We start from the raw sequence: 22,445 nt of genomic DNA, 5'->3' as shown, positions 1-22,445 counted from the left end.
GGTAATCCTCAAATAACTGCTCTAGGTAATGACAAAAATACATTTTAAGTGTCCCCCTCCCACTTTTTTTATTGAGATGGAGTCTTACTCTGTCACCCAGGCTGGAGTACAGCGGTACGATCTTGGCTCACTGAAACCTCTTCCTTTCAGGATCAAGCGATTCTTGTGCCTCAGCCTCCCAAGTAGCTGGACTACAAGTGTGTGCCACCACGCCTGACTAATTTTTGTATTTTTAGTAGAGATGGGGTTTTGCCATGTTGGCCAGGCTGGTCTCAAACTCTTGGCCTCAAGAGTTCCACCCGCCTCAGCCTCCCAAAGTGCCAGCACTTTAGGTGTGAGCCATTAAATGGCCCTTTTATATTACAGGTGTTCATGTCATATTTTATTTGAGGTATTAGAATATGTAATTGCAGAATTTTTTATTATAAACTGGTAATTTGGCATCCTGGTGAAGTATTAAATAGAAATATCCTGGAAGTATCTAAATCTGTTCATTTCTCAGCCAGGCGTGGTGGCTCATGCCTGTAATCCCAGCACTTTGGGAGGCCAAGGTGGGCGGATCACTTGAGTCCAGGAATTCCATAAAAGCCTGGGCAAAAAGGCAAAACCCCGTCTGTACAAAAAAATACAAAAATTATTCAGGTGTGGTGGCGTATACCTGTAGTCCCAACTACTCAGGAGGCTGAGGTGAGCGAATGGCTTGAGCCCAGGGGGCAGAGGTTGCAGTGAGTCAAGATGTACTCCAGCCTGGGCAACAGAGGCAGAGGCTATCTCATGAATGAATGAATGAATGAATGAGTGAATACACTGTTCATTTCTGTAACTGTGTCTTTACTTTGGCATTCCTGCCAATTTATTTGCTGAGTTATCTCATAAGACTTTAAGACTTGTAAGACTTTATAACTTCAATGGCAAAGATCACATTATACTCCCAATAGTATTAAAAAAAGTGAATTTATAGAACTCACAAATTATATTTTGCTTTAAAATACTTACTAGAGGCCGGGCGCGGTGGCTCACGCCTGTAATCCCAGCACTTTGGGAGGCCGAGACGGGCGGATCACGAGGTCAGGAGATCAAGACCATCCTGGCTAACACGGTGAAACCCCATCTCTACTAAAAATACAAAAAATTAGCCAGGCGCGGTGGCGGGCGCCTGTAGTCCAGCTACTCAGGAGGCTGAGGCAGGAGAATGGCGTGAACCTGGGAGGCGGAGCTTGCAGTGAGCCAAGACTGCGCCGCTGCAGAGCGAGACTCCGTCTCAAAAAAAAAAAAAAAAAAAAAAAATACTTACTAGAGGTTTTCTTTGTAATGACTTTCAAGTCATTATATTTCCCCTGCCTCTCACTTGCCAGGGCTAACCCTTCCCAACTGATTTATAACTGCTATCTCAACTCTTTTTTTTTTTTTTGTGACAGTTTCGCTCTTGTTGCCCAGGCTGGAGTGCAATGGCGTGATCTCAGCTCACCGCAACCTCCGCCTCCTGGATTCAAGTGATTCTCCTGCCTCAGCCTCCCAAGCAGATAGGATTACAGGCATGTGCCACCATGCCTGGCTAACTTTTTTTGTATTCTTAGTAGAGACAGGGTTTCTCCATGTTGGTCAGGCTAGTCTCGAAGTCCCGACCTCAGGTGATCCGCCCGCCTCAGCCTCCTAAAGTGCTGGGATTACAGGCGTGAGCCACCATGCTCAGCCTCTTTTTTTTTTTTTTTTTTTTTGAGACAGGGTCCACTCTGTTGCCCAGACTGACGTGCAGGGGTGCATTCAGAGCTCACTGCAGCCTCGAACTCCTGGCCTCAAGCGATTCTCCTGTCTCGGCCTCTCAAAGTGCTGGGATTACAGGCAAGAGCCACTGTGCTTGGTCTGTTCCTTTAAATCCACCAAATCTGTCAAATGTGTTTTCACAAAACTCCTGTACTTTCATGTTTCTTCCCTGTGGAAACATCACAATTATCAAATTCTTTAACTTGCATTCAAGATCAGAGGAGAGGGGTAAAGGAGGCTGCCTATAAGGGACACAACTGGACTGAGTTAACCAGACAAGAGAAGGAAGAGAGGGAGATGGGGAGGGGTAGAAATACCAAGCAAGATAAACTGCCCGTGTGTGTTTGGTAGGGAGCAAGGGTAGTGGCCCCAGGGATGAAGTTTGAGAAATTGCAGGCATCAGATCACGAAGAACTTGGAATGCTGTGTTCAATAATTTTACTCTTGTAGATAACAGCAAGAAACTGAAGGAATTTAAACTGGGAAATGATGCAATGAGATTTTAGAAAGTTCATTCTAGCAGCTGTGTGGAGAATGGATTGGAGCGGAGCCACATTAAAGCAAAAAGAGGTTATTTTCTCTTCTAAGGAGATTTTGACAGAAAGAACTGTATCTTACACTACCACTTCTAGCACAGTCTTGCATCAGTACTTGACAAGTTAATTGTTGATTAGTCAGATTACCTGTACATTAGAAATATCCTAGTTACACAAATTCAGTTTGCGCTTATCATTCAGGCAGGTATCTATTCTGTGGCTCACCGGAATGGAACTAAAATGTGAGTATGATAGTCACATATATGCTTTTGTCTTGGGGTAGATGGAAGGTGCTCAAATAGTTTCGACTGTTCTCTGTCATTCTGGGCATATGGAGAGGAAGAAAAGTTGCTTCCCCCTAAATGTAAGCAGACTTTCTTCTTAAGTTATTAGGAAAGCAGACTTTGGGCCAGGTGCAATGACCCATGCCTGTAACCCCAGCACTTTGAGAGGCCAAGGCGGGTGGATCGATGGGTCAGGAGATCAAGACCATCCTGGCTAACACGGTGAAACTCTATCTCTGCTAAAAATACAAAAACTAGCCGGGTGTGGTGGCGCGCACCTGTAATCCCAGCTACTTGAGAGGCTGAGGCAGGAGAATCGCTTGAACCCAAGGAGGTGGAGGTTGCAGTGAGCCGAGATCGCGCCTCTGCACTCCAGCCTGGGTATAGGGCGAGATTCCATCTCAAAAAAAGAAAAAAAAGAAAGAAAGAAAGAAAAGCTGACTTTGTTCATTTTGGCAAGGTTGTTTCTACATTTGAATAATATATGTTCACTATCATTCTTTTACCTGTATGGCTTGTGTATTTATCTGTAATATTTTGGTGGCCTAAAATAAGTTCATATTATCTGTCAAGAAAAGTTCCCATTTGTTTTCATTCTTCAATGAAAAAAAGTAATCAAGATCCAATAAGCTTGATGCACCCCCCCCACCCACCCCATGAATAGTTTACTGCAAGATTCAGAAAAAATAATCCTAAGCTTCAAATGAATGTTTTCATCCACACAATCTGGAAATCAAGGAACTGCAGAACTTTGATTGTGACTGCTTTGATTAACTGATGTCGTTAAGTCTAAAGCTGATTATTCCAAGAATATAAATATGTGAATTATTTTAATAGTAATGGCAGGTTGTGTTTTCAAATGCTTAAGGTTCTTTTTTCCAACTGTCCATTTTTATTTAAATCTACATATTGAACTCTCAAGCTTTTGTCTTTAAACACTTTAAGAACATTACAACTGTTTTTATGTCCAGTATCTAATCACCAGAAATGGCATTATAGAAAAGATACACAGGCTGGGCGTGGTGGCTCACGCCTGTAATCCCAGCACTTTGGGAGACAGAGGCAGGCAGATTACCTGAGGTCAGGAGTTCGAGACCATCCTGGCCAACATGGTGAAACCCTGTCTCTACTAAAAATACAAAAAATTAGCCAGGCTTGGTAGGGGGTGCCTGTAATCCCAGCTACGTGGGAGGCTGAAGCAGGAGAATCGCTTGAACTCAGGAGGCAGAGGTTATAGTGAGCCGAGATCGCACCACTGCACTCCAGTGTGGGCAAAAAGAGCAAAACTCTGTCTCAAAAAAAAAAAAAAAGAAAAGAAAAGATACACAACAGGTTTTTAATGTTTCTATTATGAGAGCACTTGATACTCTGTTTAGTAGTCTTACTCTACTAGTCAGGTGAGCCAGGTGGCTCACTCTAATAGAAAAATAAAGTTTTCTCCTAATTTATTGTCTGTTCCCACTTGCATTGCTGCATTTTACTGCTAATTTACTTCCCCAGGAGAAGTAGGGTATTTATCTTCATACATTTGCAGACATGCACAAAATACCTGAAGAAGTCCAACATTGGTCTCAGAATTGTATAATTTAAACTTGTTGAATGTCATCTGAGATGGAAATAAACCATCTTATAGGCCTAATCATCTGATTTATAAACTCCAGAGGTTTCAGCAACATATTTATTATATTTCATTACTATCATAGATAGGTTGCCAATAGTATGCTTGTTCTCTCAGAGAAAAAAATCAAAACTTTTAACAATTTGTATTGATCAGACTAGGAATTCAACTGTCGGGTAAAATCAATGTAAAAATAAGTGAAGATAAAATAATGTAAGTATGTATAGCTTTATTTTAATAACTGAGAAAAAACTGTAAAGTTGCTATCTAAAATTTGAGAAAATGTGAACTACAAATACCTAGAATATTTAATACAAGTAAGCTACCCTCTGTTCCCAAGACTGTGGAACTCCTAGCACAGGGCATACAGATAACATTAAGGTCTTTTAAAAGCCTAAATGAACAGTCTTCCTCTCTTTAAGGTAATTTCCTGCGTCTTATCTGTCACACATAGAACAATGTACTTTCATAATCAAACCCTGTTACTCTGGGTCTACTTACAGTTCCATGAATTCTGAAGCATCCTTACTTTACCCTCACACAAAACTTCACCCCTAAGAGATGTGTTCTAAACATTTCCAGGGGTATGAAGTTTGGTGTTTTTTTTTTTTGTAACTACCATTTTGTTAACATTCTATTTCATTTGACTTACTATAATCAGAAGGATTTCTTTAAAAATAAAAACAAAAGACGACCACACACTTTTTTTGGACTTACCGAACTCAATCTGCTTGGCACTGGACAAAAAGTGGCTCACAGGCCATATTACACAGACCCAGAGATGCGTTTAACCCAGTGTGCTACTGACACCTCACGTTCAGAGCAGAGGGCCATGACCTTGCCACCCGCCATCTCACTCTTTTTTTTCCTTTCCCCATCCCTCCTACTTTCTGAATGATTAGTCACCTTGCTCCCCAGAATTGCTTCATTCCTGGGATTCCTTTTTGTCAAAGGAAGAATTTATGCAGAATTTGAACAATGTCTAACTTTTTTTAACAGTAGCACCTAGTAACTACCTTTCCTTTGCTACCCTGAGCAAATTTTCAATTCTCTCTCCAGAATTCACTTTTTTTTTTTGAGATGGAGTCTCACTCCATCGCCCAGGCTGGAGTGCAGTGGTGTGATCTTGGCTCACTGCAACCTCTGACTCCCAGGTTCAAGCGATTCTCCTGCCTCAGCCTCCCGAGTAGCTGGGATTACAGGCATGCACCACCACACCTGGCTAATTTTTTTTTTTATTTTCAGTAGAGACGGGGTTTCACCATGTTGGCCAGGCTGATCTCAAACTCCTGACCTCAGGTGATCCACCCATCTCGGCCTCCCAAAATGCTGGGATTACAGGCATGAGTTACTGCGCCTGGCCCAGAATTCACTTTGATCACAGATACTGAAAAGCAGCTTCACCAAGGAAATCACCTAAGATAATAGTGTGCCTCAAGTTTTATGGTGGATTTTCAAAGAGGCTGTAAATTGCATTAGGAGATTGTTCACTGTCCTCTACAAGTAGTAAATACAATTTAAAACACAACTTTCTCTCTACTCAGATACCCCGGGGGAAGGACTATGTAACAAGTAGTACTTTTAAGGCAAGTGTAATAAATAGGATACGGACACTTTTAATTTTTCCCTTTGCCAATACTTGCAATTCTTAAATGTCTTCTGTTTATTTCAGGAAAATATTTTAACTATTAGCTACAATACAGACTTACTTCACAATGCTGCTATACACCTCTGAAGGCCCCCTTCCCAAAGAGTTACAGCCAACTTTAAAATGTTCAGCACAGTTAAAAATAACACCAAAAGTCACTGAGTGATTTACAATGAAAATCACTAAGGCATTGGAAAGAAGTCAAAGGGTTAAAGACCCTTGCAAGATACTTATCAACAAATCAGTCACATTTATCTCATCTCTGTTTTCAGCAGGTTATCCACTGTCTCAGCCATACAGGTTTGTCAACAACTCAGAATTCTCCAGGGCCCTGGAGCTAATAGCAGTTAACATCAGGGTCTTTTCTTCCTGGAATTTCTTATGTTGATACAGGATTTTTTCCAGACCAGCACTGTTTCAACAATTACTTGTCTGTTTCAACTTGACAGACAGGATAATAATATGGAAATAATAAAAATTATACTCAGAACCACCACGAGCCCCCAGACCTTTTCAAAGAATTTTAATTAAACAATACATAGGAACCACCCCTGGTAATTGTTTCATGGCATGCTAATGTTAAATTCCTTTGAAGCTGATTTCCTTTTTGAGTCTCAGAAAGCTGAGGCTTGAAAGTAAGTAGGTGTTGTTTGCTGCCTTATCTCTTTGCCTGATTTGTACTTCTGTGTAAGCTGCAGAGTGTATTTCAGCTTACTGGAAAGCTGCTGTTGCAACCAAATATTTCAAACGCTTTGTTCCTTAGTTGGAAGAGCCAGTCAAGTAGTTGCCCCAAGCATTATAGCAGAAGGACCAAGATAGCACCCTTTGTTCTACCATATCAACTCTGTGAACTGTGAAATATTCATTCTGTTCCCTCTTAGAATGATTTTTCTCCAGTTACCTCTCTATGTCCAGTCCTACTGAATTTTTGAGATCTGCCTCCAGAAGCTTTTCAAAATTTCCTGCTACAAGGAGTAACTTATCTTTTTTGTTTTTGTTTTTTTTTTTGAGACGGAGTTTCGCTCGCTCTTTTTGCCCAGGCTGGAGTGCAACGGCGGGATCTCCACTCACTGCAACCTTTACCTCTCGGGTTCAAGCGATTCTCCTGACTCAGCCTTCTGAGTAGCTGGGATTACAGGCATCCCCCACTAAGCCCGGCTAATTTTTTGTATTTTTAGTAGAGATGGGGTTTTACCATGTTGGTCAGGCTGGTCTCAAACTCCCGACCTCAGGTGATCCTCCCGCCTCGGCCTCCCAAAGTGCTGGGATTACAGGCATGAGCCACCATACTCGGCCAATTTACACTTCTAAACTCCATTAATATATTAGCCATTCTTTTAGGTCACTTACTACTTTTTATTTGGTAATGTATTTTTCTAGCAGTTGACTTCCTTCTTTAAACTTTTTGCTTTAAAGCAAGCAGAGTCTTTGTGCTTAATTCAGCACCTGCACAGTGCCCAGCATGAACAACATACTCGTTTGATGCTTGCTGAATTCACCAAACAGGTGATGCATTACATTGTAGAGAGAACAGATTGTGTGTGGAGTTGGGATTAAATTTCCAACCAATGCTGACAGACACATACTTCATATGTGAGATACATTCTCATATCTATCTCACACAATTGTTTCAAGAATATAATGAAGATTCTGAAATAGGCATATAGTAGATGCTCAGCAACATTCCCTTTTCTTCTGTTCATGGCTCCATTCCCTCCACTTATGGAAGAGTTGTATCTGCTTGCTCTCTTCCTGGCTGGCCATTCTCATGGATAAGAAAGAATATCTAATATGCCTCCTGTGTCCCCCATGCAGAGGAAGCTGATTTGATTTCAGTTTAGCACTGGACCTATGGGCGCAGAGAATGAATGGGTGTGATGGCTCCACTCATCAAAGACTGGCCTCACTCATCCTGGAGTCTTCAGTCAGACTCCTAAGTCTAAATATAAGGTCTTTCTCTCCATGTATTGCAGCAGTTCTGTGTTTTCCAGATCTCCCCAGCCTTTCAGAAATTCCTCAATTTTATTTAAAGAAAAATGGGAGGGAGCCATGGAGAGGCTTAGCATCTAACAAATCAGGCTTTGTATTAATCATTTTAAAACTTAATGATCAAACTGATAAGTTTAAAAATCAGGTTTGGGAGTTTAAATACCAGCTCTGCCACTTGCCATCTATGAGAGCTTCAGTATTACTTAACTGCTTAGTTTCCTCATCTGTAAAATGAGGATTAAAATACTAGCTCACAAGTTTTTAAAAATATGTATCTCAAATGAATGCAAACCACATTGCCCAATTCTTGGCACATAGTAGGCCCTCAGTTATATTAACTACGATCATTGAACATCTTCTCTTTACCTTTCAAGTATGTTAACACTGACTACCTGATCCTTTCGGATTCTTTTACATGAACAGTATAGCCTCCCAGACTCTGCTGTTTGAAACCTGTGGTCTGGCCTGTTAGAATTTTTCTATTTTCCTAGTAGAAATTAGAATGGGTTAGCCTACATTCGCCAATGCCCAGGTTTACTTCATACAGAAACAATTGCACATTGCAGGAAACAGATATTCCAACTTAATTGCTCAATTTCTTTCCTCTCCTTTTTGCTATAATAAGCCAACATAGTGCTTTTATAATGCAAACTCACACACACAACAACAAGTAAAACAAGGGTTACTGAGTTGATCCGATCACCTGACTTCAGCAGGGGAGAAAAGGATACATCGTGATCTCTAATTTTTACAAGTGGCTTGCCATCTTCTTTCCCTTCCACCTCCCCCATCAATCACGAACATAGTGTGCGTGTGTGTGCTTACACCCCTTTCACCTCCGGGTTTAATTTTTTGGAGGGATCAGCCTTGCACCACACCCGCATTGGTGGGGGTGGGAGGCGCAGCTAGGCGGGCAGGGCTGTTGCCGGCAGGGCCAAAGTCCCCTACCTCCCCCTCGGCGTGTTTGTTCCCTGGACCAAAGCCTCCTAGCCACTTTCTTCAATCCCTAGATCCACAACTCGCCTCCTACACAGGGTGGAGCGTCCCGAAGTACTTGCACAAGACAACACAATCCCAATTTATAGGTTGTAGGAGCGCCAGTGCTGTCGGTTTTTTTTTCCCCAAGATATTTATGGGGGTCATGAACTATTTAACATATCTAATAAAAGTGAAGGGCTCCTTCTCCCAGAAAAAGATCGTACATACCAAAATTCTGCATAGCATCTCAAGGTGTTTATAGACTCCCTGAACCTCCAAATTAAGTCTGCACCACCGAGGGGTGTGGACGGGGGGAGAAGAAAAACAAAGGGGTGAAATCTTGAAGTGAGGTCTTTAACACTGATAGATATGTACAATATTTAATATATATAGGTACCTATATGACAAAGCTGAGTAATAGGTTATGGAAAAGAGTGCTTTCCACAAGCAAGTCGGTCATACCGAGGACGGCGAGCAACAGGTGGGCAGAACATGGGGTCCCGCACTCCCAGCACGCGGGGTGAGGGCGGGATAGGAAGAGGTGACGGGGTGCGGGGCAGGGGGCGGCGCCGGGGAGCGGCGGGCTCCACTCACCGTTGGCCACGGAGCTGCGGCCCTTCCGGGCGAGGGTCTGCTGCACCTGCTCCTGGATCCGCAGGCTCTTGACGGTCTGGCCGCCGCGGCCACTGCTCCCCGCCAGCTTCAGCTTGGCCTCGGAAGGCAGCGCCAGGCTGGAGCTGTCCAGTTGTCCCAGGATCTGCTGGCCCAGGACGGTCCGGATGTAGCCGTACTCAGCTGGGGCGCCGGGGGCTGCCATGGGGCCGGTGGGGGCAACCAAGCCGCTCGCCTGCCTCGGGACTCGCGGGCGAAGCCGCCGCGGAGCTGGGGGCTGGCGCGAGCCCCGCCCCGCTCGGGTCCGGCCCCGCCCCTGTCCCGCCCCCCGCGCCGGTGAGAGGCCCGGGCCGGGGGGAGCTCGGCCTCGTGGGCCGGACGCCCGGCCTTTCCTCGGGAGGGGGCGCGGCTCCGGCCGGGCACGCGCAGTCGGGCCCGGGGGGCCGGGGGCGGGCCCTGCCGCGTGCGCGGACACCTGGTGACTTGTACCCGCCCGCGGGGAGGTGGGGAAAGGGGTGCGGTTCGCCCGGGGTCGCGCACGTTGTCGGAGTTCCAGCGGATACCGCCTGCCGTGCCGGGGCCGCGCCCCACTCTGCCCACGCCCCGCGCTGGACAGGATGGATTTCCGCTTGATGCAGGGAGGGGCTGCCCTGCAGGCAGGTGCGCGCTGGAGAGTCACTCCTGTTCTTAGACTGAGGCTTGCCTCCGGGATCCCCGAGCGAGTAGTATGTCTGGTTAGTCAGGCTTTGTCGGACTGTTGGAAACGTTTCCTGGTTTTCATGGACCTAAGGGTGAGAAAGGGCTATTTGGTCAGGCGGAAAGGGCAATATGAGGGAAATATACCAAGAAGATGACGTGTGAAATAAAAGACTTTCTAAAGAGAGTGTTTTTTTCTTAGTACAACTTCAGGACTATGTACTTTTTGCACAGATGCAGTCCCAGAAACATATGTTCTTCCTCATTGAGAGCTTCTGTTTTCTCTTGAAGATCCACGAATTGTACCCAGTACTCTTGCTCACCCATTCCTCTCTTACGAACACACCCACACAGAGAAACTCCAGCAAGAGGCTCTAGAGAGGAAATGAATTTTAATAGACGATGCTTTTTAAATAGCCCTTTTAACGTTGATTAAGTCCTCTTTATTGCAGGTTCTTTGTAGAGAGATCCACGGAGAGGGCCTCCAACTTTCAATCGAATCTTCCACAACTGGTATTTATCGTGCTATTAATTATGTTTCACCGCAGTTGACTACTGAGAACTTGAGAGCTAAGTTCAACAGAAAGGATCCTTGACCTTAAAGTTTACAACCAAAGCCACTTGTCCTGATTTTCCTCTTTGGACTTAAGAGGCAGAAAGAAAAACATGTATCCCTGGTATTAAGTAAGATAATCTTCCCTTTGATTGCTTGGGTTTGTATGTTCACTTTCCCTCAAATCACTCAATTGCTGCAAAATCCCACTTACTCAAATCTGGAGTGTTTGGAGAACGCAGCTTCCCTCGTCTCCGTTTTCCTACCCACACCCTTCTGCCTTTAGACACACACCGAATGCTTAGACACACAAGGCACAGGTGTATGGCCTCCCTTTTTACATGAGCGTTCAGGGAGTGAAGAGGAAACCAAAGGACTGAAAGCCTGGACAACACAGTGGTAACAGTTCTGCCATCCTTTGTTAGCAGGCCACGTGGCTAAGTGGCAGCCATATGGATGTGAGTCCTGAAAGCAATTGCTCCCACCCCAGCAGAATGGACCACTATTTAAGCAAATTACACCTTGCGTAAAGCTTGGTTATATAGCCAAATGGAAACATCCAACCATGATGCTGAAATGTAATTGAAAAAAGAGGGGTGAACTGAAGGTAAGTGATGATAGAAAAGTCCAGCAACATTCCTGGTGTTCTCTCTCTCTCTTTTCATGGCCTCTTCTGGCGGACTAGAGTCTGCTGCTTTGAGAGACAGTTTTAGTATCTGTCCCTACAGGGTCAGTTGGGGGCATTCCTTGTTATTTTGTACCTGAAGAGCCATGACTTAAAATGTCAGCTCTGCCTCCAATTAGATTCCTCACCAGGAGAATAGAGAGAAATTTTTCTCATTTATTTTAATGAGCCAAACCTCAGATACTTTTTTCTCTCAAATTAATTTTTTTAAATTGTGATGTTCGAATTGATTATCCTGTTGGGTAGGTACCATAATTGGGCACATAGAAATCTTGCTGTTGGATTGTTAAGTGATTTGAGGGGAGGGAAGGTGATTAACAGCACAGCTTGTGAGTGAGGAAAATCTAGGTTTTAACCGTAGCTTACCCCTTGTAAGTATATGGCCAAAGCAAATTTCTTTAGATTTTTATACCTCTGTACATTCTCTTATCTACAAATGGGAGCAATAAAAGTATCTACTACATAGTTGTATTAGTCTGTTTGTACACTGCTGTGAAGAACTACATGAGACTGGATAATTTATAAAGAGGTTTAATTGACTCATAGTTCCTCAAGGCTGGGGAGGCCTCAGGAAACTTAGAATCATGGCAAGAAGGCACCTCCTCACAGGGTGGCAGGAGAGAGAATGAAAGCTGAGCAAAGGGGGAGAAGCGCCTTATAAAACCATCCACCCCATAAGTCAATTACTTCCCACTGGGTCCCTCCCATGACACATGGGGATTATGGGAACTACAATTCAAGATGAGATTTGGGTGGGGATACAGTCAAACCATATCAATAGTGTTGCTGTAAAAGTTAAGCAATAAGTAGTACATTAGACATGTTCAACATCCCCCAGAGATCCACTTCCTTTTCTTTTTTTTTTTTTTTGAGATGGAGCATTGCTCTGTTGCTCAGGTAGGAGTGCAGTAGTGTGATCTTGGCTCACTGCGGCCTCTGCCTCCTGGTTCAAGTGATTCTCCTGCCTCAGCCTCCCAAGTAGTTGGGACTACAGTCAGGCACCACCACACACCAGGTAATTTTTGTATTTTAAGACTGGGTTTTGCCATGTTGGCCAGGCTGGTCTTGAACTCCTGACCTCAGGTGATCCACCCATCTCAGCCTCCCAAAGTGCTGAGATTACAGGCATGAGCCACTGCACCTAGCCCAGACATCCTCTTCCTTTCTTTTCTTAATTTTTTATTTTCATAAGTTTTTGGGGAACAGTTGGTATTTGGTTGCATAAGTTCTTTAGTGGTGCCAGAGATCCTCTTTTCTTTTTTTAATTTTTATTTTATTGTGTGTGTGTGTGTGTGTGTGTGTGTGTGCACGCGAAAGGGTCTCAGGCCAGGTGTGGTGACTCGTGTCTGTAATCCCAGCACTTTGGGAGGTTGAGGCAGGAGGATCACCTGAGGTCAGGAGTTTGAGACTAGCCTGGCCAACATGGTGAAACTCCATCTCTACTAAAAATACAAAAATTAGCCAGGCATGGTGGCAGGCACCCTGCCTGTAATCCCAGCTACTTGGAAGGCTGAAGTCAGGAGAATCGCTTGAACCCAGGAGGCAGAGGTTGCAGTGAGCCAAGATGGCACCATTACACTCCAGCCTGGGCGACAAGAGCGAAACTCTGTCTCAGAAAAAAAAAAAAAGAAAGAAAAAAAGAAAGGGTCTTACTGTCACCCAGGCCAGAGTGTGGTAGCACAATCTCTGCTTACTCCAACTTCCATCTCCCAAGCAATCCGACCACCTCAGCACCCTCACCCCCATCGCCAAGTAGCTGAGACCACAGGCGCATGCCACCACCCCCTGCTAATGTTTTGGGTCTTTTTTTTTTTTTTTTTTTTTGTAGAGTCGGGGTTTTGCCATGTTGCCAAGGCTGACATCCACTTTTAGACCACCTCATTTCTTTCAGGTCTCTGCTTTTTTGTCAACTTACTGGATGATACCCTTTCACACACAGTCACTCTTTCCTTTCTCCGCTTAATTCTTCTCCATAGCAATTATTTTAATCACACATGCTTTATGTTTCACTTATGTAATTGTTGATTGTTTCCTTGCTGGAATATAAACTCTGTGAAATCAGGGATTTTGTTTTGCTTGCTGCTGTTCTCTAGGACCTAGAATAGGTAGGAAATAGGAATACATGGAATGAATGAATCCTGCATAAAAGCTCTTAGTACATTACATGGCATATAATAAGTGCTTAACAACTGTTAGTAATAACGATTTAGGCTTTCAAACTCTTGGTAACTCTTATCTTTTAAAAAGTCACTTAGGACTGGGTGTAGTGGTTCACACCTGTAATCCCAGCACTTTGGGAGGCCAAGGCAGGAGGATGCTTGAGCCCAGGAGTTTGAGACCAGCCTGGGCAACATAGGGAGACTCTGTCTCTGCAAAAATAAAATAAAACAAAATAAAATTAACTGCTTGTGGCAGCAATGCACACCTGAGGTACCCGCTACTTGGGCGACTGAGGTGGGAGGGTCACTTGAGCCTGTGAGGTTGAGGCTGCAGTGAGTCCTGATTGCTACTGTACTCTAGTCTGGGTGACAGAATGAGACCCTGTATCAAAAAACCCACAAAACAACAACAAAAAGTCACATAGATACCATTATATACTAGGTAGTCTGCTAATTAGCTATGTAATCGTCCTTATAAATAAAAAACAAACTAAACCAAGATGAAATTTAAAATTTTTGAATACTCACAGAATGCAATGATTCAGTAGAACAGTCCCTTTGAAAATCAGAAAAACAACTTACAAGGATGTTTTTACCGGGCACAGTGGCTCACGCCTATAATCTCAGCAATTTGGGAGGCCGAGGCAGACGGATCACAAGGTCAGGAGTTCGAGACCAGCCTGGCCAATATGGCGAAACCCTGTCTCTACTAAAAATACAAAAATTAGCCAGGCATGCTGGCCAGTGCCTGTAATCCCAGCTACTTGGGAGGTTGAAGCAGGACAATCGCTTGAACCCAGGAGGCGGAGGTTGCATTGAGCCAAGGTCGTGCCACTGCACTCCAGCCTGGATGACAGAGCGAGACTCCATCTCAAAAAAAGAAAAAAAAAAAAGGATATTTTTAGAGTTGAGAACTTCACCCACAGGGTGAGGATGTATGCACACTCTAGTGTTGTGCTCCTAAATGTAGCCTAGATGTGCTTATATTCCAACAGCGAGCAGGCCCTGTCATATTCCTCTCATTTCTTGGGAAAGCTGCCTACCCAACTTCCTAAACTGTGAGCAAAGCCTGAAATAACAGATCCCCTCTAGCTAACAAAGCCAAGCATGGAAGAAAATGCTTCCTTTCATTGAATGCTTTGGCAGTGTTTGGCAGTTCTACGATTTGCTACCTTTTAGTATTTAGGTTCCGTTTTAAAAACTCTTCCATTTCTTTGGTTTTCATTTACCACCAGAATCTGAAAAAAGAATAATAAAAAGGCAAAACCACAGGAATGTTGAAGTGACAGATAACCAAATTATGAGACTACAGTTCCTTTTGCTTTGAACCTACAGTAAAGATTCAGAAATTCTTGAGTTTAAACGTTGCATTTTTATTTGATTTATACACTATATAGCCTCAAAGTGCTAATCATCTATTGTTTTAAAATCTACAGTTAGGGCTTCCACAGAGTAATCTTTATTTTCTTTAACCGTACATAAATTCCTATATGAGAAATTTTAATATGCAAATAATTCGGGAAGTTACTAGAAGACTAAATATAGTATAAATGTTGGAGCAGAAAGAATATTTTAATGGGGAATATTAAAGAACATTAATGGCACCAAAGCTCTTTGACTTATATTTAAAAAATAATAAACTAACATTCTCATGAGTGTTAACTTACGTGAAGTATTTTCTGCCACTATCTCTAGGCTATTAATATATATTGCTTTTTAAAAAAATATTTCCTAAATTAGTGTAAGGGACCTGGCAGGTAGAAAATTTAAAATAAACCTCAGAATGTAGTCCCTCTTTTAGCAAACAGATATGTTGCCAAGGCAATCGGTAGCAGTTTTATGATTAACCACATGTAATGAAACTGAATCAGGGCTAGAAAAGGAAGCTATTCACATGTAAGATGCTGAAAACTGCTCTCTGATGGGGACTTTCAACAGCAGTGGGGGTTAAGGTGTTTATATGTCATTCAGATGTTCATTTTGTCTGCAATTTTGGATATATTGTAGGCGTGTAGGTTTGAAACCTATTCTTTTTGAAAGACCCCAAATGTGGTGTAGGAGGTGGAAATCAGGTGGGCAACCCTGAGGGCTGGCAATGAACAATTTGTTCATAGTCACAGAGGCTTCAAAACAGTCCCTTTAATCATGACTCATGGGCATGCAGAAGCACAGCACATTAGTTAAAATGAATACCTTCTGGATGGATGACCACAGCTGCCCCATTAATGGCTGTCAGATCTTTCACCTGATGTTCAGAGATGCTGAAGGGCGGGCACAACACAGACAAGTCCTACCATAGGTTCTTGGCTTTAACAGGAACCATGGTCAGAACTCCTTTGTCTCTACCATAGAACCCGGCACCGAGATAGCTAACAGGTGCTCAAATGAATAGTGAATAGAGTGTAATATCTCACCTACAGGTATTTCAATTAATTCGTTTGCCTGTGGGCCCAGCTGCAACTGAGCAGAAGGAAACATCTTGAAGGACATGGCCTGGCCTGAAACAATATGCCGAAGTGACTTGAGTGCCGGCTATGGGAACACAATGTTTAGTGATTGCTAAGCTTATGAAAATGTCAGAGAAACTCAGTAGGATTGATTTTCATAACTCTGTAGAGAATATAGCACCTCACTGTCATGCATTGTTTAAATAATACTGCACTATATATATTTTTTGAATTGTTTGGATATTATCTGTATATGTCCAAACAATTCAAAAAATATTATCTGTATCAGATATTGTATCCAATATTGGATATTATCTGTATCATTAATAGTATTGGCCTCTTAGGATGGACAGAACATTCACTTAGTTACTAAATATAAGGTACTTCGATCTCCTAGTTTATAATTAATGTATCAGTTATCTATAGTTGCAAAAGAAAAACATACACACATAAAACAAAAAACCTTCCCAACATTTAAGAGCTTAAAACAAAAATGATCTCTTTTTCATGATTTTGTGGTTGATCCAGTTCTGCGGGTCTGGGCTCTTTTCACTTTTGTGGCTAAGGCCAGCAGGTGACGTGGCTGGGGCTGGATAGTCTAAGACAGCCATACTTATACATCTGGGATTACAACTGGTACGACTGGAACAACTACGAGGACTGAGCCTCCCCTTCCATGCGACCTTTCATCCTGCAGTAGGCTAGTTTGGGCTTCTCCACAAGGTGGTCTTGGGTGGGAGTAGCATTCTAAGACAGTGAGAGCAGAAGCAATCTAGATCTCTTTAAGTCTAGATTCCCAGCAAAATGTCATCTTGACAGACTTCTGTCCTTCCTTCCTTCCTTCCTTCCTTTTTTCTTTCCTTCCTTCCTTCCTTTTTTCTTTCCTTCCTTCCTTCTTTCTTTCTTTCTTTCTTTCTTTCTTTCTTTCTTTCTTTCTTTCTTTCTTTCTTCTTTCTTCTTTCTTTCTTTCTCTCCTTCCTTCCTTCTCCTTCCTTCCTTCCTTCCTTCCTTCCTTCCTCCTTCCTTCCTTCCTTCCTTCCTTCCTCTCTCTCTCCTTCTCTCCTTCTCTCTTTCTTTCTCTTTCTTTCCCTTTCTTTCCCTCTCTTTCTCTTTCTTTCTTTCTCTCTTTCTTTCTCTCCTTCCTTCCTTCCTTCCTTCTTTCTTTCTTTCTTTCTTTCTTTCTTTCTTTCTTTCTTTCTTTTCTTTCCTTCTTTCTTTCTTTCTTTCTTTCTTTCTTTCTTTCTTATGGAGTATTGCTCTGTAACCTAGGCTGGAGTACAATGGCATGATTGTGGCTCACTGCAACCTCTGTCCCCTGGGTTCAAGCAGTTCTCCTGCCTCAGCCTCCCGAGTAGCTGGGATCACAGACACCTACCACCATGTCTGGCTAATTTTTGTATTTTTCATAGAGATGGGGTTTCACCATGTTGGCCAGGCCGGTCTCAAACTCCTGACCTGAGGTGATCTGCCCTCCTCAGCCTCCCAAAGTGCTGGGATTAACAGACGTGAGCCACCATGCCTGGCCTCATTTTGACCACACTTTATTGATTGAAGCATGTCACACAACCAGCTCAGATTCAAAGGACAGGGAAAGAGATATCACCTTTTAAGGCAGAAAAGACAAAGTTATATTACAAGGGGGATGCATGCAGGGATGGGAGGTAATGTTGTGGCAGTCTTTGCAAACCATCTGAACACCTTAGTGCTCAATAAATGGTAACTATTATATTATTTTTTATTTTAGAATTGGCATATCTCTCAGAAGTTGTCAGGATTATTATTACTTTTTTTTTTTTTTTTTTTTTTTTTTGAGACGGAGTCTCGCTCTGTCGCCCGGGCTGGAGTGCAGTGGCCGGATCTCAGCTCACTGCAAGCTCCCCCTCCCGGGTTTACGCCATTCTCCTGCCTCAGCCTCCCAAGTAGCTGGGACTACAGGCGCCAGCCACCTCGCCCGGCTAGCTTTTTTTGTATTTTTTAGTAGAGACAGGGTTTCACCGTGTTAGCCAGGATGGTCTTGAACTCCTGACCTCGTGATCCGCCCGTCTCGGCCTCCCAAAGTGCTGGGATTACAGGCTTGAGCCACCGCGCCTGGCCTATTATTACTTTTTGATGGCTGGAGGAAATAAATCAAAGGAAGGCAATCTTAATTTACCCATTATGAGATACATTATCTCTTACATAGCTCTCTGCCTGTGATATCAATGGAGCTTAAGCTCTATTCACAGGAACCTTGGGTATCTAGAAATCATGACGTGTTTCACTAGACGTGAAGCAGTCCCTGCTGTTCCTCTGCTGGTTCAAAAGTGAGTGGAGTTCCAATTTGCTCCCCATCTTAGTAAGGTCACTGATGCTTGAACAGTCACCATCTTGTATTTTATTCAAAGTACACTCATTAATAATAGAATATACTAAATGCACAATTGAACCTCAAAGCTGATTAATAGTATGCTTTTATCATGGTATCCCTACTTACAATGATAAGAGAAAAATACATGAATACAATAGTACATGAATACATGTACTATTAATACATGAATACAATAGTAAGAAGGAAAGTGTGCTGTTCATTTGGAGTATAGCTGTTGTATTTCATAATAATAGCAATTTATTTGTCCAATCTCATTATTTTACATTGCTTTCCCATTATGTTCTGTTCTCTTTTGTTAGGTCTGCAGTAGGATCCTAATTTAAAAATTGTCCAAGTGAGGCTGAGAGGTAGGGATTCCCTTATTATTTCTTGAAGAAATATACCTGTGCATTAATTCTTTCCACTTCCTGGAATATGTTTTCCGCAGATTTCCATGGGCTTCACTTGTTGTCATTCAGATTTGTTTAAATATCTCTTCCTCAGAAGGAATTTCCTGGCCAACATTCTGAAGTAGGCACCTTGTCACTCTCTGCAAAGTACTTAGCATGACTGATAATTTTCTTGCTTGTAGAGGTATATGTGTTCATATGTATTATCTTTCCTAGTAGAATGTAAGAGCTAAGCAAGCAGAAACTGTGTCTTGTTCACCAATTCTTCTGTAATTCTTAGAATCCGTACATATAGTAAGCTTACAAGATATGTTAAATGAATAATAACAGAAAGGCATTTTAGTTTTAGTGCTTCTCTACTTTTCTTTTTCTTTTCTTTTCTTTTTTTTTTTGAGACGGAGTCTCGCTCTGTCACCCAGGCTGGAGTGCAGTGGCCGGATCTCAGCTCACTGCAAGCTCCGCCTCCCGGGTTCACGCCATTCTCCTGCCTCAGCCTCCCAAGTAGCTGGGACTACAGGCGCCCGCCAACGCGCCCGGCTAGTTTTTTGTATTTTTTAGTAGAGACGAGGTTTCACAATGAGAGTTTCACTGTGTCACCCAGGCTGGAGGGCAATGGTGCTATCTTAGCTCACTGCAACCTCCGCCTCCTGGGTTCAAGTGATTCTCCCGCCTCAGCCTCATGAGTAGCTGGGATTACAGGCACCCGCCATCATGCCAGCTAATTTTTGTATTTTTGTAGAGAACGGGGTTTCAGAATGTTGGCCAGGCTGGTCTTGAACTCTTGACCTCAGGTGATTCACCCACCTCGGCCTCCCAAAGTGCTGGGATTACAGGCGTGAGCCATCATGCCTGGCCTGCTTCTCTCTTTTTAAATAGAGTTTAAATTTGGGGACAAACCTTTTTGTATTTTTCTGAAAGATGGTTTATAATGAAGATGAGATTCTGAGACATTTATATTATTTCATTATGATTATTTTACTTAATGCTGTGAATAACAGTGTATTAAGTGAAGGTAATTTAAGCAATCACCTGTGTTCCCAATCTGTTTTGATTCTGGAACCTGAAACCCAGAGTTTAGTGCTGAGTTCCGGCAAATCTCCCAGAACCGCCACCCTTTAGTTAGGGCTTCTGTGTCAATTCTCCAAAGGGCAAAGGCCTTTTGGGAAACTGGATTTTCATGGTTTCAGGGATAGGTCTAAACAATACATACTTCTGAATCCCCAAGTTCATTTGTTTTATCTTTATAGCCCAAGATTTCCTGCAGCAATTGAAATTCTCCAATATTTTCACTGGATTGAACTAAGTTCAAATTTAAAACCTATTCAGTTACACTGTTTTTAAGCTTAAAGTGTTCTTGCTTAGGTAGCGGGAAACTTTTTCAAGGGATATTCTTGGTACAAAGCCAAAGTCAAATAGAAATCCGAGTGGTTGCCTTGGAATACAGAAGAGGATGTAAGAACATTCTTCTGTAGTTGTGACTGTGGCAACAGCTTCTATGAAAATGGTTCAAATAAGACTGGGCATGGTGGCTCATGCCTATAATCCCAGCACTTTGGGAGGCTGAGGCCGGCGGAAAACCTGAGGTCGGGAGTTTGAGGCCAGCCTGGCCAACATGGAGAAACCCTGTCTCTACTAAGAATACAAAATTAGCCGGGCATGGTAGTGCATGCCTGTAATCCCAGCTACTCAGAAGGCTGAGGCAGGAGAATTGCTTGAACCCGGGAGGCCAAGGTTGCGGTGAGCCGAGATCAAGCCATTGCACTCCAGCCTGGGCAATAAGAGTGAAACTCCATCTCAAAAAAAAAACAAAAAAGAAAAAAGAAAATGGTTCAAATGATGTGCTAGGTATTTTGATTAACCTTGGGAATATTTCAATCTTGTCATCTTCAGCAGAAAAAAATGAACTTTTGAGTCATGAATAACAAGGCAATTATTGACTCAATAAACAAAATGTCAGGGATGTTATCGGAAAAGTATTAAGTGAGGAAATTACCCCATTGAAGTCTTCATTGCTTAAGTGATCAAGACAGCATTAATTATCATGGCATTCCAAGACCTTCCTTCTGGGCCTCACTTTACCAAGCTGACTTTATCTCAATGTATGGAACTCTTTAGCACAAACGTTCAAAAGCAGTCAGGCCAAAATTCTTATGATATCCTAAATTATTGGTGCTCATTTCCTTTTATTTTGGTGGCTACATAGTTTATTTCTGCCCATCTTCTAAGATCCAGTTCATGCTTCCTCTCCTTAGCAAGGCTGCCTTCATCTGCCCTCACAGGTTCTTCCTGGCCCATTCCCTAGAATCTTTCTAGTCATGTTTTTGCTTCCTGATAATCAAAGGAGATGACATAATATTTTTAAAGAGCTCAGCCTAGTGTCCTGAAAAAAGATGCCCCTTTTTTGTTTGTTGGCATATATAACATACTGAAAACAAAAACTGGGGTATTAAAAATGAATAATAAATGCACGAGGTATGAAGAAATACAGCATGATGGTTTAGAACATAGCCTCTGGAGTTACAGAAACCTGAATTATTTTCCTTACTAGGTCCCTTACTACTTGTTTAACTTTGGTCAGGTTGTTAGACTTCTCCAAGCCTTATTTTCCTACCTTGAAAAGGAGGGTAATACATAGGACACGTTTAATAGGGTAAATGTGACAAGTGAAATAACAGATATGAAAATTCTTTACAAATCACAAAACAAGTGAAATAACAGATATGAAAATTCTTTATAAATCATAAAAGGGCTGGGCGTGGTGGCTCATGCCTGTAATCCTAACACTTTGGAAGGCCGAGACGGGTGGATCAACTGAGGTCAAGAATTTGAGACCAGCCTGACCAACATGGCAAAACCCTGTCTCTACTGAAAATACGAAAATTAGGCTGGGTGTGGTGGCTCACACCTGTAATCCCAGCACTTTGGTACGCTGAGGCGGGTGGATCACCTGAGGTCAGGAGTTCGAGACCAGCCTGACCAGCATTGTGAAACCCCATCTCTACTAAAAATACAAAAATTAGCCAGGCACGGTGGCGCAGGCCTGTAATTCCAGCTACTCAGGAGGCAGAGACAGGAGAATTGCTTGAACCTGGGAGGTGGAGGTTGCAGTGAGCCAAGTTCACACCACTGCACTCCAGCCTGGGTGAGGGAGTGAGACTTTGTCTCAAAAACAAAAAAACAATCGTAAAGTACTGTATTAATGTTAAATATTATCTTGTATATTTTAGAATTTTTAGATACATGACATCAGAGTAACATTTTTTTTTTTCCTTTTTTTTGAGACGGAGTTTCATTCTTGTTGCCCAGACTGGAGTGCAATGGTGCCATCTCAGTGCACTGCAACCTCCACCTTGCGGGTTCGAACGATTCTCCTGCATCAGCCTCCAGTAACTGAGATTACAATGGCATGTGCCACCATGCCCAAGTAATTTTTTGTATTTTTAGTAGAGATGGGGTTTCACCATGTTGGCCAGGCTGGTCTCAAACTCCTGACCTCAGGTGATCCACCCGCCTTGGCCTCCCAAAGTGCTGCAATTACAGGTGTGAGCCACCATGCCTGGCCTACAGATTCTCTTTAAGCCAGCAACACGCAAGGCAATAGCTGTTTTGAACTTGGCATCCAACGAGAAGAAGTCACATTCTTTCCCTGGAGGGGCTTTCATTGTAGATAGGGGGACAAAATATGTCTCCTCATAAAGCAAAAATATGTCAAAAGTGAA

The 22,445-nt window shown here is 42.8% G+C and overlaps 1 protein-coding gene across 1 annotated transcript in view; it reads right to left on the bottom strand.

Annotated features, from left to right (window-relative positions):
• PKP2 (plakophilin 2) overlaps window positions 1–9,975 on the bottom strand; it is a 110,089-nt gene extending 100,114 nt beyond the window's left edge. The window contains exon 1 of the mRNA XM_033222454.1: window positions 9,412–9,975. Coding sequence (XP_033078345.1) covers window positions 9,412–9,634 — 223 coding nt within the window. The 5' untranslated portion in view covers window positions 9,635–9,975. The remainder of the gene's footprint in view (window positions 1–9,411) is intronic.
• Between the last annotated feature and the right edge of the window lie 12,470 nt (window positions 9,976–22,445).

The sequence above is a fragment of the Trachypithecus francoisi genome, unplaced genomic scaffold, assembly GCF_009764315.1.
Source record: "Trachypithecus francoisi isolate TF-2019V2 unplaced genomic scaffold, Tfra_2.0 Lachesis_group11, whole genome shotgun sequence".
Taxonomy (NCBI): Eukaryota; Metazoa; Chordata; class Mammalia; order Primates; family Cercopithecidae; genus Trachypithecus; species Trachypithecus francoisi.
The sequence above is the reverse complement of the archived record's forward strand: the minus strand, read 5'-3'. Positions and strand labels throughout refer to the sequence as shown.